Raw genomic sequence first — 14,471 nt, forward strand, 5'->3', positions numbered from 1 at the left:
ATGTCTAAACATTAGGGGCTAAATTTGTTATTAGACCAATAAAAACAAGTTCATATCAATTTCCTGTCACTCATTTAATTGCAACTAATGAGGAAGTGATCAAAATGTTTAATTTCTAAAAATTTAATGACTAAATAAAAAGTTAATATTTAAGTGATCAAAATAGAATAAAATCAATAATTTGATGACCATTTTGTACTCTACCCTATCTTAATCCATCTCACAACGATATGCAATAATTTCCATAATAATTAATGATAAATAAGAAAAATATTCACAATTATAAAACAAACCGTTTAAGAGTATATAAACTACTTATACAAAATTCTTTTAAATTAAAGATGAAATTATATATATAAATTAAAAATGAAATTAATTATATATACAAATTTATAAGTGAAAATATACATAATTATATTCATAAAAATACAAACAAGGTTATAAAGTAATTCATAGGAATATAGCTTTCTTGTTTCTATTCTCATTCGATTATGAATATACCTTTCTTGTTAGTATTCTCATTCTATTTTGAACATACCTTTCTTGCTTGTTTTCTCATTCTATTATGAATATATACCTTTCTTGTTTGTATTCTTATTCTATTGATGATTAATGTTGCTTTATAATTTTTTATAAATTTAATAGAACTATTACTACTAAAAGTATAAAAGGGCAATGATTCGCAATTGTTTTTATAATTAAGTACTGCTTCTTGCAATTGTTTTCCCAGCAAGATTGCGGCACTCACATCTTGAAATCCAAATTCAAGATTTTAAAGAATTTTCTGAGCTCGATCACTATTATGGCTTGGTCTGCTGTGACATCTGCAGTGACAACAATTGGCGAGCTGCTAACTGAGGAAGCCATATACCTATGGGGCGTGGAGGAGCAAGTTGATCGTCTGCAAACGGAGCTCCAATGGATGCAAAGCTCCTTAATGGTGGCAGAGACAAAACAATCAACGGATGAGAGGATTCGTCTTTGGGTTGCTGAAATCAGAGAGCTTGCTTATGATGCTGAGGATATTGTTGAGGAATTTGCTCTCAAGATTGGATCCAAAAACAAAGGTGGCCTTCCGAGTTGTATTAAAAGATCAGCCTGCTGTTTGAAAGAGGGATGGGTGCTCCATGAAACCAGGTCAAAGATCGAGAAAATCATAGAAAGAATCAACGACTTGGTCCGACGACTACAGGCGTACGGCGTAAAGGAATTAAAGGACAAAGGAGAAGAATCAAGTTTTTCAACTGAAAGACGAGAATCAAGGCGGCCTTATCCACATATTATGGATGATAATATTGTTGGACTAGTTGATGATACCGAGGGATTGGTCAAAGTTCTTACGAAGGAAAGTGGATGCAAGGTTGTTACAATATGGGGCATGGGTGGTCTGGGAAAGACCACTCTCGCCAAGAAAATATATCACCATCCTCAGGTTGTTGATTATTTCGATCACTTGGCTTTTGTATATGTTTCTCAACCATGCCGGAAAAGAAATGTTTGGGAAGACATTCTATCTGGTTTCAAAACTTTAGATAAAAAGGACAGGAAGAAAACAGATGAAGATTTAGCAAAGAAGTTGTGTAAAACTTTGGAGGATAAAAAGTGTCTGGTGATACTTGATGATGTTTGGACCAGTGAAGCTTGGGATAGTCTAAAACCGGCCTTTCCAGTTGCAACTGGCCGTGATAGCAATAGCAAGATATTGCTCACCTCTAGAAACAAGGGGATAGTTTCAGATGCTGCGATAAGAGGTAAAATTTTCTTAATTAGGTAAAATTGAATACTCTTATTCCTTTTATGGAAAATAACTATGTATTTTATTTCAGAGTTGAATTGCCTAAACGATGAAGAAAGTTGGGAATTGTTTCAAAAGATCGTATTTCCTCAAACAGGTAAATATAGATATAGCAAAATTCTTGTTATATGCTAAATTTATTTTTCATTTTAAATATTTTTGACAATAATTAATATTAAAATATATAAAATCTATTTTATTTAAAAATTTCAAAACCTTAATATGAAATAAATAAAATAAATCAAGGCTTTGGAGTTTATCAATTAATGGTACAGGCACGTAAATATAATTAACAGGTAAATTCATTATCTTTTATATTATAATTTTTGCTAACTTCGCTATAACTTACTAGGAATAAATTATATTAAGATCATATTAAAAATTATAGTTTTAGGCACCAATAAAATAGTGTTCCATCGTTAAAATTTAAAGATAACAAAGAATTATTATACACTCATTTATATTTAATATTTTCTCCAACTTAATTTAACTTTTTTAAATTATTTAAAATAATTAATTTTTAAATTATAAACAAACATCTTTTCTTCTTTTATAAATTTTAATCATTTTATTTTTTTCATAAGTTAATGTTTTTTTAATTTTTTGCAACCAATTTTTTTAAAAAAAAATTTTTTTTGTGCAATATTTTTCATTTCATTGACACATAATTTTGATAATTATTTTATCCTGAACCTTGAACTCAAACCCTGAATCTAAACCTTGAACCTCGAATCTCGCAGTTCAAGGTTCGATGTTCAAGTTTAAAGTTCAATGGTTCAGGGTTATGGGTTACAAGTTTGGGGTTTTATGCTTTGGATCTAAGGTTCAGGATTCTAGATTCAGTGTTCAGGGTAAAAAATTTACCAAAATAATGTGTCAATGACATGGAAAAAATTATTGAAATGTTATTAAATAATTGGAAAGGGACCATGAATAATGTGGTGAGAATGATCCATAAAATAATTTCTCTATGGATGAGTCTATAATAATAATTCATGTCTTTAAAATTTAATGATGTGACAAAATTTTATTAGTCTCTAAAATTTTAATTTTATAATCATCCCGATGTAAGTTATTACCTTAATTAGTATATGTTCTGTTTAGTTTCTTAAGCACTTTCATGCTATTCTTTTATATGTTTTTTTTTCTTAATAAGAAATACAAATGGATTTTATTATTTAAATTCAGTACTCAAACATCAATTAGAATAATAATTAATCAATTCTCGTTTTTTTTCCCACAAAAACATTCATTCCAGAAAGAATAAACAAACATAGTATCCTGGAAGTCTAAAACACTAAACCAGATAAACTAGCATGAAAAAAGCACAGTATTCACTAAGCTTATCCTGGATCCTTGCATCAGAAAGATGGAGGCGCAGGTAAACCATTCTTATCAAGAGTAAAGGCCAAGAAACAGGGTAGTTGATTCGAACAACCAGCACATCTCTTTACGACCCTAGTTAGCAAACCAATCCGCTAACCTATTGGCTTCTCGTCTCATAACATTGACTTTCAAATAAGAAAGTTGCATGACCAGCTTATCAAAAACCTGAAGGACTAGCCTTAATCTCCATCTTCGATCTTGACTCTTCTTCTTAATATTCGAAGCAATAGTCTGGCAGTCAGTCTTGATTGTCACATTGGTCCATTTGTTCTTCATAGCTAATTCAATCCATCCAACCATAGCTTTGGCCTCGACAACCTCACATGAATCCACTTAATCCTTTTACCCATCCCATCCAGCATCTTCCCACTTAAAATTCTGCTTATTACTCTAATACCAGCACAAGCTATTAAGGTGTCAAATGCCCTATCACAATTAACTTTAACCCAACCTTATGGTAGTTTCTCCCAAACATCAGCACAAGTTTTTGACTTTCTAGTTCGATCAGAGTTATTGTTTGAACAGAGGATCCATTCAGCAGATAAGAATTCAGTCATGGAGCAATTAGTCCTTCGAATAATTCTCTCCAAACCAAGTTTCACACCTCCAATTGTAACCTCACACCTAGCTTTCCAGATGTGGCAGCAAGTGAAAACAATTCCAACTTTGAAATCCTCCCTCATACAAGGCATTTGTAACAACTTTGAGAATCATCTGTCAAATGATTGAATTTGATCATTTACTTGAAGACCAAAACAAGCCTCATACTATATTCCCCTAACCAATTACAACTAAGAATAATATGTCCAAAGTCTCATCTTCAATACCACATAAACAACAAATTGGGTTCGAAACACACTTTCTTTTCCACGGATTAAAACGAGATGGAATAGTATTATGAGACAATTTCCATAAGAAAATTTTAATTTTGTTCGGTACCTGTAAGCTCCAAATAGCTTTCCAAGTGCTCCTATCAATTAAGTGAGAGCTGGAAGGTTGTAAAGAAGACTCATTTCCATAGTGCTTTCTCAACTAATTGTACCCTGACTTCATCGAATATTGACCAACAGCTGTAAACGGCCACACCAATTTATCTTGTTCATCTGTTTCATTAAGGGGAACTTTTAATTTCGCAATTTCAATATCTTCTAACCACATTGAGATACTGGGAGTTAAATTTCAAGAATACTGAATAAAACTTCATCTATCATTTCTTCTTGTATATCATCTCATGCAAAGTACGTATGTATATATACAGTAAGTCAAAAGCAGTTACAACTGCCCTTACCTAACTAACTGTTAACAACTAACCAACACTTCTTTATCTCCTAATATTCCTCATACTCATCCATTCCCTGACTAACTAAATCCCCCTAGTTTGTGTTAACCACTCGAAGTAAATCCTGAAACCGGTTAAACCCTGAGGCTGACAAAGGCTTTGTTAGTATGTCTGCTAGCTGATGGGTCCCTGGGACATGACCAACTTGAACAACTCCAGCAGCCACCTTTTCTCTAACAAAGAAAATGTCTAGCTCCACATGCTTGAACTTGGAGTGCATGATGGATTTCCTGAATCGCTATTGTCTTGAACTATCACACCAAATTAGTGCCTTTGGTAAGCTTGGAACACACAATTCAGTCAGTAGGGATTGTATCCACGTCATTTCAGCGGTGACATGTGCAACACTCCTGTATTCCGCCTCTATTGTGGAATGAGACACAACGTGTTGCTTTTTCGAGCTCCATGAGACCGGATTCCCTCCAAGGAAGATACAATACCCCGAGGTGGACCTTCGATCGTCAACGTCTGATCCCCAACTCACATCCGAATAACCTTCAAGAAGGAATTTGGAAGCCCGAGTAAACTGTAATCCGTAATTCATTGTTCCTTGTAAATACCGTAGTATCCTCTTGACTGCTTTGAAGTGACCGGTTAGTGGTTTGTGCATGAATTGGCACACCTTGTTGACTGAATAGGCGATGTCAGGCCTGGTGATCACGATATATTGTAAGGCTCCTACGATGCTTCGATACTGATGTTCATCTTCAAGGGGGCTTCCTTCCTCAGCAGTAAGACGATTATTTGCAACCATTGGTGTTGGGAGAGCATTGGATCTGTCCATAGCTACTTTTTGAAGCAAGTCTCTAATGTATTTAGTTTGAGACAAAACTATCCTATTCGACGTGTGCTTGACTTCAATACCAAGGAAATAGCTCAACTGGCCAAGGTCCTTCAATGCAAACTGACCATCAAGTGTCTTGACAAACTTATCAATTTCCTGTGAGTCACTGCCTGTAACGATGATGTCATCGACATACACTAAAACGTACAACAAAGCATCCTCACGATGTCGAATGAAGAGCGAGTTATCCGCTTTGGAAGTGTCGAACCCCATGGTCACCAAAAAATCCCTTAGTTTTTGAAACCAGGCTCGTGGAGCCTGTTTGAGACCATAGAGAGCCTTCTTTAACTTGCAGACCAGAGGCTCTCCATGTAAGCCATACTGTTCAAAACCTGGTGGCTGTGACATATAGATCTCCTCGCTCAAGTCTCCATTAAGAAAGGCATTGTTTATGTCAACTTGTCGAAGAGACCACTGGTGAAAGACGGCCAGGGCGAGGACGACTCTAATTGTGGTGGGTTTGACGACGGGACTGAAAGTGTCTTGAAAGTCAACACCGGCTTCTTGGAGGTACCCTTTGACCACGAGTCTGCCCTTGTATCTAGCAACAGACCCATCTGCATGCCTCTTAATACGGAAGAGCCATTTACATCCAACGGCTCGTCGACCTTCAGGTAAACCAACTAGCTCCCAGGTGTGATTGGAAATCAAGGCATTGTACTCTTCCTCGGCTGCCGTAGTCCAAGCTGGACTCTGAAACGCCTCATGAATGGTGGTAGGTTCAACTTCATCTACGACTGAAGCCAGCACTTTAGGTCGAAAAATCCCATTTTTCGAACGTGTCTGCATGGGGTGATGATTGACTCGGGTAGGTAGTGATAGAGATAGGTCAGAGTTATCAGGTGGACCATTTGTGTCATTAGGAGTAGGAGACTCTGTAGGATTGGGTTGAGACTGGCCAGGAGAGATGCCTATGGTAGACGGGCTAGCTGATGCCCGTGTCATAGCAAGAACATGCGAACCACCAGCTGAAACTATTGGGAGAACAGACCGATGAGGCACCGTCCGCGAACTTTGTGATACTGCCTTAGTTTGGAACCCATCTTTGAAAGGGAATTTTTCCTCGTCAAAAATTACATGTCGAGACACAAACATGCTGCCATCTTCTGCGAGACATCGATAGCCCTTGGTATTAGGAACACTCCCAAGGAATACACATTGTTGAGACCGAAAACTCAGCTTGTGAGGCTGAAAAGGCCTGAGATTTGGGAAGCACGCACACCCAAAGACCCTTAAAAGCTCATAGCTTGGTTTGACTTTGTGGAGAACCTCATAGGGACTAGTCTGTCCGAGGACCGGAGTTGGTAGTCGATTGGTTAGGTGAACAGCATGCATAACAGTATAAAACCAAAACTTCAACGGTAGACTTGCAAGAGCTAAGAGAGACAAAGCCATATCAATAAGCTATCGATGTTTTCTCTCAGCAACCCCATTTTGCTCCGAAGTGTAGGGGTACACAATCCTGTGTTGGACACCAAGAGAGGACAACTCACGAGCTAGTACTCGATACTTACCACCACCATCAGTTTGTAGCATTTTAATAGACCTATCAAATTGCACTTTAACCAGCTGATAGAAATCTCTAAAACACCGAGCCACTTCCGATTTGTTTTGAAGAAAATAGACCCAGGTAAATCTGCTATGCATGTCCACAAACGAAACGTAAAAACGAAAGCCATTTGAAGGTAACCATGCAGGGCCCCATACATCAGATACAACGAGTTCAAAAGAAGAGGAATACATTGTTTTAGATGCTGTAAACGGAAGTTTGTGAGCTTTACCTAGTTGGCAAGCTGTACACATATGTTGAACACAGTTCTTTTTAACTGGAATATTACAAGTTTTTAAAACTCGTTTAAGAACCTCAGTACACGGGTGACCTAATCTGTCATGCCACAACGAAGAAGGTGCACACTGAACAGAATTGGCAGTATTCAATATAGTTGAATTTGACTCTGGAGATTTAGCACCTGAAGCTGACACAGGCTTTGCGAACCGAAACTTGTAAAGGCCATCATGCATGCGGCCCTCGAGAAGCGTCTTCCCTGTCTGAACATCCTTCACAAAACATAGAACAGGGTGAAATTCAAAATAAACATTGTTATCTCTAGCAAATTGACCCACAGACATTAGATTTTTGCACACTGCAGGGACATGCAGTACGTTCTGAAGCTTTAGGAGTCGGGTTCCAGTTGAAAGAACAGTTGAACCAACATAAGCAATAGGCACCGAATCACCATTACCCATGGTGACACAACTCTTACCTGTATATGAAGAGGGAGCCGTAAGATTAGACACCTCTGGTGTTATATGGTTCGTCGCTCCAGAATCGGGGTACCAGATAGAACTACTTTGTGAAGATGGATGAGAAGGAAAAGAACCAGAGGAAGACTGAGGATTTGTGTGACAGCAGTGAGACATCGCTTGACATGTTGGAGCAGCTGGCACACAACTGGAAGCGTGCAACTGATGACAATTAACTTGAACCATACCAGCTCCTGCATTCCCAGAGAACGACTCATCAAATCTATGGTAACATGTTTGAACCATGTGGCCTATCTTCCCACACAACTGGCATTGCGGCCTCGAACGTGACCATCCTCGTCCATTTCCCCGAAAACGACCACGAGACCACCCATGGCCCTGTCCTCTATCATTCTGCTTGGAGTCTTGAGAATACTTAGCAGAGTCTGCTGATTGTTTTCCCGTATCATCGCTATTTCGCTGATGATTTGCCAAATTTGCTTGACATGGGGTGTCTTTTAACAGCTCTAACTGACGTGCTTCACAGTCAAGTAACAATTCACTCAACAAATCAAGAGATAACGGAGTTGCAGTAGCTAGAACTCTAATGGAATCAAATTCAACCGAAAGTCCAGCCAATATAACGCTCACTTGTTCCTGTTTTGATATAAAGCTCCCAGCCGCAGTCAAATTCACTGAGTTGCTTAACTTTCGACATATACTCTTTAACAGAAAGATTGGACTTCTTGAGAGAGTATAAAGCATGCCGCATGCTCAAGATTTTTATGTTTGATTTAGCACTAAATTTCCTTTCAATGGCATTCCACAGATCACAACTAGTTTTTGCGGTTGTAAGATGAGCCAAAATATCATCCGTAATAGTAGATAAAAGCCAAGAGGCAAGAAATTTATCTTGCTTTCGATGAACGATGAAATCTTGATTCGCAATTTGCTGACCATCAGGACCATCAATAAACTGAGGAGGGGAGGAAGTGGTACCTAGTACATATCCTTCAAGTCCATACCCTTCAAGAATCAGCAAGAGTTGATGTTTCCACAAAAGGTAGTTGTGTGACGCAAGCTTTATTGTATCATGCTTGGAGAAATAGTGCACTTCAGTCGAGCCTTGAGCACCATTACCTTGTGAGTGTTCAGCTTCTCTAGTGTTGGACGAGTGACGGGGAGTATCACCTGCTGCATCAGTGGCCATGAGGCACCCTTTTTTTTTCTTTCAGAAAATCAGCAAGATTCACCTGGCTCTTGATACCAAGTTAAATTTCAAGAATACTGAATAAAACTTCATCTATCATTTCTTCTTGTATATCATCTCATGCAAAGTACGTATGTATATATACAGTAAGTCAACAGCAGTTACAACTGCCCTTACCTAACTAACTGTTAACAACTAACCAACACTTCTTTATCTCCTAATACTGGGTAAGTCCCAATTTAGTTCTTCTAAACCAATGATCTCAGTAACTCTTGTTGGTAAGGATCCGTCAATACTTCCAGGATGCTTTAGTTTCCTATCTTTAACTCCCAGCAACCATCTATCTTCCCAAATGTGGATGCTTTCGCCATTTAGCACTTGCCAAATCAAAGTCTCCTTTTAAAAACTCTTTCCCTTCAAGAATGCTACTCCACACCCATCATGACCTAGCTCCCTTTTTAGCTTCAAGGAATTAGAATTCGGGAAAAAAAGTCCTTTTAAAATCCTAGCCCAAAGAGCATCAGCATCCTGGACTAACTGTCAAGATTTTTTTGCAAGTAGAGCAAGTCCTCCAAGCTTTTCAATGAATACGACTCTCATTTTCCTTCTGCTGAATTCATTTCCACGCATAAGTTTTTAGGAAATTCGAAAAGATATCGTATACATTGAAGCGCAAGCTACTGCTTTAGTAAGAACCTCCCTTCCCCTTCAAGATAACGTTTGCTGCTTCCAGCCCTTAAGTTTGGTAAGGACTTTATCTCTTCTTCTTTTTTTTTGGTGAAAGTAGGGACATTATCTTTGATACGCCTCAAAGTTAATGTTTTCGAAAGCCCCCACAAAGAAGGGACACCCAAGTAAACGTCCGAATTATTATGTTAGTCTCGTCTTGAATCAACCTTTCGTTGTCCCTTCGGGAGTATTCACACTAAAAACGTTGCTTGATTTATCGTAGTTGACCCTTCGTCCAGAAGCTGCACAATATTCTTAAATCAAGTTAATCATTCTCCTTCAATTTAACGAACTAGCTTCCAAAAAGAGTAGAAATCGTTTGTCAATAACAAATGTGACACTATTGGATAATGACCACTAAGGCTAATCCCAGAAATAAAACTAGACTCGAGTCTACTAATAATCACTACTCCTAGATCTCCTTTCAATATATTCACCATGATCTTCGATATGATTTAATATTTAAAATTACAAGGACTAATTGACCTAATTATATTATGTCATTAATTCAAGACATTTAGTTTTCGAATTAAAATTATCTCAATCTCGTTCCAAAATCTCGTTAAAATCATCCACGAAAAAGAGATTAATTTAATTGTTTTGTATGCTTAACTTGTACAATATAAGTAAAATCTTATAATTTTATCTCCAAATTCTCTCAACACATCTTTTCTAACCCTTATTTATAATCTCATTTGTATCTAACATGATATCTAATTTAAAATTAAATAATCTTTTTATATAATTCTTTAATTGTTAAAAGTATTTTCCTCTATTTTTTTTGTTGGAGTATTAAATATTGGCCTTAAAACCATAAGGCATGAACTATTCCAAACAACCCTTTAAAAGATATGTAAATTTTGTTTTAGATTTCAAATTGGATAGTGAATTATATATTTATTTATTTGAATGAGAGTAAAGTTTCTTATTTAGTATTTATTTTTTCAATTGTAGTTAATAACCGCAATAAAATTAAACTTTATAAGTGATGAATTTATATTAAAATTGTTTGATAAATTTATAAAATATAAGTTTGGGTTCATCTACTTCTACATTTCTTTTACCTATTTAAATTATTTCTTAATTTTCCTTATTTTTAAAAATTTATTCTTTTAATTTTTTACACAGGAAATATAATCGACGTAGAAATGAAAAAGTTAGGAGAGAACATGGTTAAAGATTGTGCAGGGCTTCCATTAGCCATTGTTGTATTGGGAGGAATTTTGGCTACAAAGAAGAATTTATTAAACGAATGGCGAAAGATATCTGACAATGTAAAATCATACTTGAAGAGAGGCAAAAATCAAGGACCAGAGGATGTGTTAGCATTAAGTTATGATGATTTGCCTCTCTATCTAAGACCATGTTTCCTCTATCTAAGCCATTTTCCAGAGGATTATATGATAGATGTGGATAGTTTGATTCAATTATGGGTTGCTGAAGGTATTGTGTCATCAAAGCAAGAAGAAAGAGACGGTGGGGAAATTGCGGAAGATGTGGCGGAATCTTATTTAATGGAGCTTGTGGAAAGGTGCATGATTCAAGTACGAGAAAGAGATGTGGCAACCTTAAAGGTCAAAACAATTCAGATGCATGATCTGATGAGAGATCTTTGCTTATCAAAGGCAAAACAAGAAAATTTTGTCTTCATTGTCGACCAATCAAATGCATCTTCATTATCTATGATTCGGAAGGTTCGTAGGGTTTCTGTGCATGAGTTTTTTTTCATACAATGCATTAAAAGTCCAAATATTCGGTCACTTTTGTTCTTCAATGAGTTCTTTCCGAATGAGGCATTAGAAAAATATTTGCCTTTGGAAGTGTTGAATTACGTTGAAGAACATGAAAATGATGTTTGTAATCCACTGTATTGGATTCTTTTGATTTCGGGAATTAGTACGATGGATCTTAAAGCTCGGGGAATTTGGAGATACATGTTCAACAACTTCAAATTGCTAAGAGTCCTAAACTATGAAAGAACAACAGGTGATCGTTTTGGAGGGTCTAAGTTACCCAGTGATATAGGTAATCTCATCCATTTAAGATTCTTGAGTCTAAAGGATCTTGAGTTCCTCTGGCAGAAGTTGCCATCATCTCTACGCAACTTAAGGTGTTTGCAAACCTTGGATTTAAGAGTTGATATTGGTAGAATTCATGTACCTAATGTGATATGGAGGATGGAGCAACTAAGACATTTATATCTCCCTTCGAGATGTAAAAGCAGAACTAAGTTGAAGTTGGGTACTTTGAGAAAACTCCTAACACTTGTGAACTTCAACACCAAGAATTGTTATCTGAAGGATCTTATCAACATGAAAAATCTTAGAGAGTTGGGGATAAATTTTCCCTTCAATATTGAAAATTTCAATGAGAAGGAGTTGGGCGAGAATCCACCCATAATCGGAATTAAATATGATCTTCATTCCTTGTCCATTATTACCTCTGGGGACAAATCAATAGATCCAAAACATTTGGCCCATCTCCTTTCAAATTGTATAAGTATTTTCAAGTTGATTATAAAAACAAGGATAAGTGAGTTACCAGAGTATCACTACTTCTCTTCACATCTCGCTTATATAGGGTTGAGATGGTGCAAGCTTGAGAAAGATCCAATGCCAACACTAGAGAAGCTGCCTAACTTAAGGATTCTTGAACTCGAAAGTTATTTCGAAGGAAAGGAAATGTTTTGCTCTGCTCATGGTTTTCCTAAACTTGAGTCTCTAATCCTTACTGAGGTCAACAATTTGGAGGAGTGGAAGGTGGATGAAGGAGCCATGCCTTCTCTTCAGCGATTGGAGATCAAGGGTTGCCTAGGATTGAAGATGCTTCCAGAGGGATTGAGGTTCATTACAACCCTCAAAGAACTGAAGATTGAATCAATGCCAGATGAATTCAAAAAAAGATTGGAAGAAGGAGGAGAAGATTTCTACAAAGTCAAACATGTTCCTTCTATCATATTCCAACGCATGTTCTCTTCAGCGATTGGATATCAGGCATTGCCCAAGCTTGAAGATGCTTCCAGAGGGATTGAGCTCCATTACAACCCTCAAAGAACTGAAGATTGAATCAATGCCAAAGGCATTCAAAGAAAGATTGGAGAAATGAGGAGAAGATTTCTACATAGTCAAAGATGTTCCTTCTATCATACTCCAATACTGTGGCTAATAGATTGAATGATAATTGAGAGGTAATTTCATAACCTCTAGTTTAGGAAATGATTCCTACTTTCTTTGCTTCTTATATATCTTTCGTTTTTGACAATGTCTCACCTTCTCACTCCATTTGTCAACACATCAATGAATAATTACATTTATTAAAAGTCAAAGGAAGTCAGACATTGATCTTTTTAGCTTTGCTTTTCAGGTAAAGACGCCATTTTTTCACCTGCTACTGCTATTCACGGGATCAAATCTAGATTTAAAACTCCTATTATAAGTGGCGTGTGAAAGTGTGTTATATGGTGAGATTTGGAATTATCTTCTCTCTTGTATATATCTATGGTTGTTGACATCAGACTGGTTGACTGTTTGTTGTTTTCTTCAAATTACAATAAAATGGTTGCAAGGTATGGTATTGGAAGAATGGGAGGTGTCTGGATTAGCAAGGTACCAAACCCCTCCGCCATTTCAATTTCCTTCAATCTAAGTTAATTACACATTCATTTTTGTCTTTTAAAACATAAAATTGCAGATAAGGAGACGTCATTGACCTTTGTTCCGACATAGCTTTGGTTTGCGGTGACCGTTCTTATATTTATTTGTTGGCTTTGCTTTCTCTTTCCTTTTTCTTTTCCCTACTTAAGGCTGCTTGAGTCTTTCTCTTTCTTTTTTTTTTATATGTGATGCTAAGGCAGGACCATGCTTTTCTATTGTAAAATTCATCACTTCGTTGTCTATGTTCATTTCTACTCTTCAGTTTACTTAAATATAATTGTTTGATATATATTTGAATATGAAGAATATAATCTTTTTAATATATACATATTTTAGAAAAAATTGAATATAAGTATGTTGGACACATTTCCTATTTCAACATATTTCCTTATTTTATGCAAGTCGATTGGTATTCAACATAATCTTTTCCGTCATCCTTAACTCAATAATCTTTGTTACGATATCATATCAATTTTAATGGTTGCACTTCATCCCCACACTTCCAAAGCAAAAAGTAGGAAAAATTAAATCTTACCAAGTAATAACACTTCCCAAATACATTGTCTTACCAAAAAAAGAAAGAAAGAAAGAAAGAAGATACAATTTGAAAATTTTTTTTATCAACATTTGATGGTTTAGCAAGCTATGCTTTATAATAGGCAAAGGAATCCAAGGGAATCAAAGATTCCAAAATCGATATTTGGATTCAAGATTTTGTATCCCCTTGCTTTGCTTCTTATATCTACCAACAATATCTTGATGATAATAAACTTAAAAAAAATATTCAAGGGAATCGAAGATCCCAAATCTAACTTAAACGATTGAAAATTTCACATCCACTTAATTAATTCAAATGATATTTATTCAATAAGTTTAAAGGAAAAACTGCAAGAATCTTCATTTGTCTTTTATTCGAAATGTAATTGGGATTGAATGAAAATATTGAACATATAATTTGTGCACGTGGAAATGTCCAAATCTTTAAATATAGGGTCCACATGTGAGAAATCTCTTAACACCCAACGTTAAAAATTTATAAAATTCAATATCTTATTCGGATAGGATACGAGCGAATAACAGCTAACTATTTGTAGTTCAAGGTGTGATAAAATCTCAGTAGCTAAGATATGAATGTTGCAAAATACCATACAAAATCACATCCACATTTGTTAGTATGACTATTTTGGGTAATCAAAGGAAAAAAAATGTTAGCTGTTGAGCAAACAAGGTGAACAAATTAGATATTCCAATTACGTTCAAGCGCTTGATAA

General features: G+C 36.1%; 2 protein-coding genes across 4 annotated transcripts in view; one reads left to right on the plus strand and one right to left on the minus strand.

Annotated features, from left to right (window-relative positions):
• The window catches only part of LOC105784769 (pentatricopeptide repeat-containing protein At3g14580, mitochondrial), a 147,915-nt gene that overhangs the window by 28,667 nt on the left and 104,777 nt on the right, over positions 1 to 14,471 (minus strand). The gene's annotated exons all lie outside the window — the stretch shown is intronic.
• LOC105784767 (probable disease resistance protein At1g58602) lies at positions 685 to 13,511 on the plus strand. 2 transcript variants are annotated; one of them, XM_012610698.2, is made up of 5 exons: positions 685 to 1,751; positions 1,827 to 1,892; positions 10,676 to 12,734; positions 12,911 to 13,152; positions 13,238 to 13,511. In XM_012610698.2, exons 1-3 carry the CDS (start codon positions 803 to 805, stop codon positions 12,610 to 12,612), a joined length of 2,952 nt encoding a protein of 983 aa, XP_012466152.2. In that variant the 5' UTR covers positions 685 to 802; the 3' UTR covers positions 12,613 to 12,734; positions 12,911 to 13,152; positions 13,238 to 13,511. The 2 variants fall into 2 exon arrangements, with proteins under 2 accessions (XP_012466152.2, XP_052479736.1); XM_052623776.1 differs by having other exon boundaries at positions 12,911 to 13,007; positions 13,113 to 13,511.

This window comes from Gossypium raimondii, chromosome 11 (assembly GCF_025698545.1).
Source record: "Gossypium raimondii isolate GPD5lz chromosome 11, ASM2569854v1, whole genome shotgun sequence".
Taxonomy (NCBI): domain Eukaryota; kingdom Viridiplantae; phylum Streptophyta; class Magnoliopsida; order Malvales; family Malvaceae; genus Gossypium; species Gossypium raimondii.

Bases quoted from the DNA above. Each gene is read 5' to 3' on its own strand.
- LOC105784767 (XM_012610698.2), top strand. From the start codon at position 803: ATGGCTTGGTCTGCTGTGACATCTGCAGTGACAACAATTGGCGAGCTG. The intron at 1,752-1,826 runs GTAAAATTTTCT...ATTTTATTTCAG, and splicing joins TTCAGATGCTGCGATAAGAG to AGTTGAATTGCCTAAACGAT. The intron at 1,893-10,675 runs GTAAATATAGAT...TTTTTTACACAG, and splicing joins GATCGTATTTCCTCAAACAG to GAAATATAATCGACGTAGAA.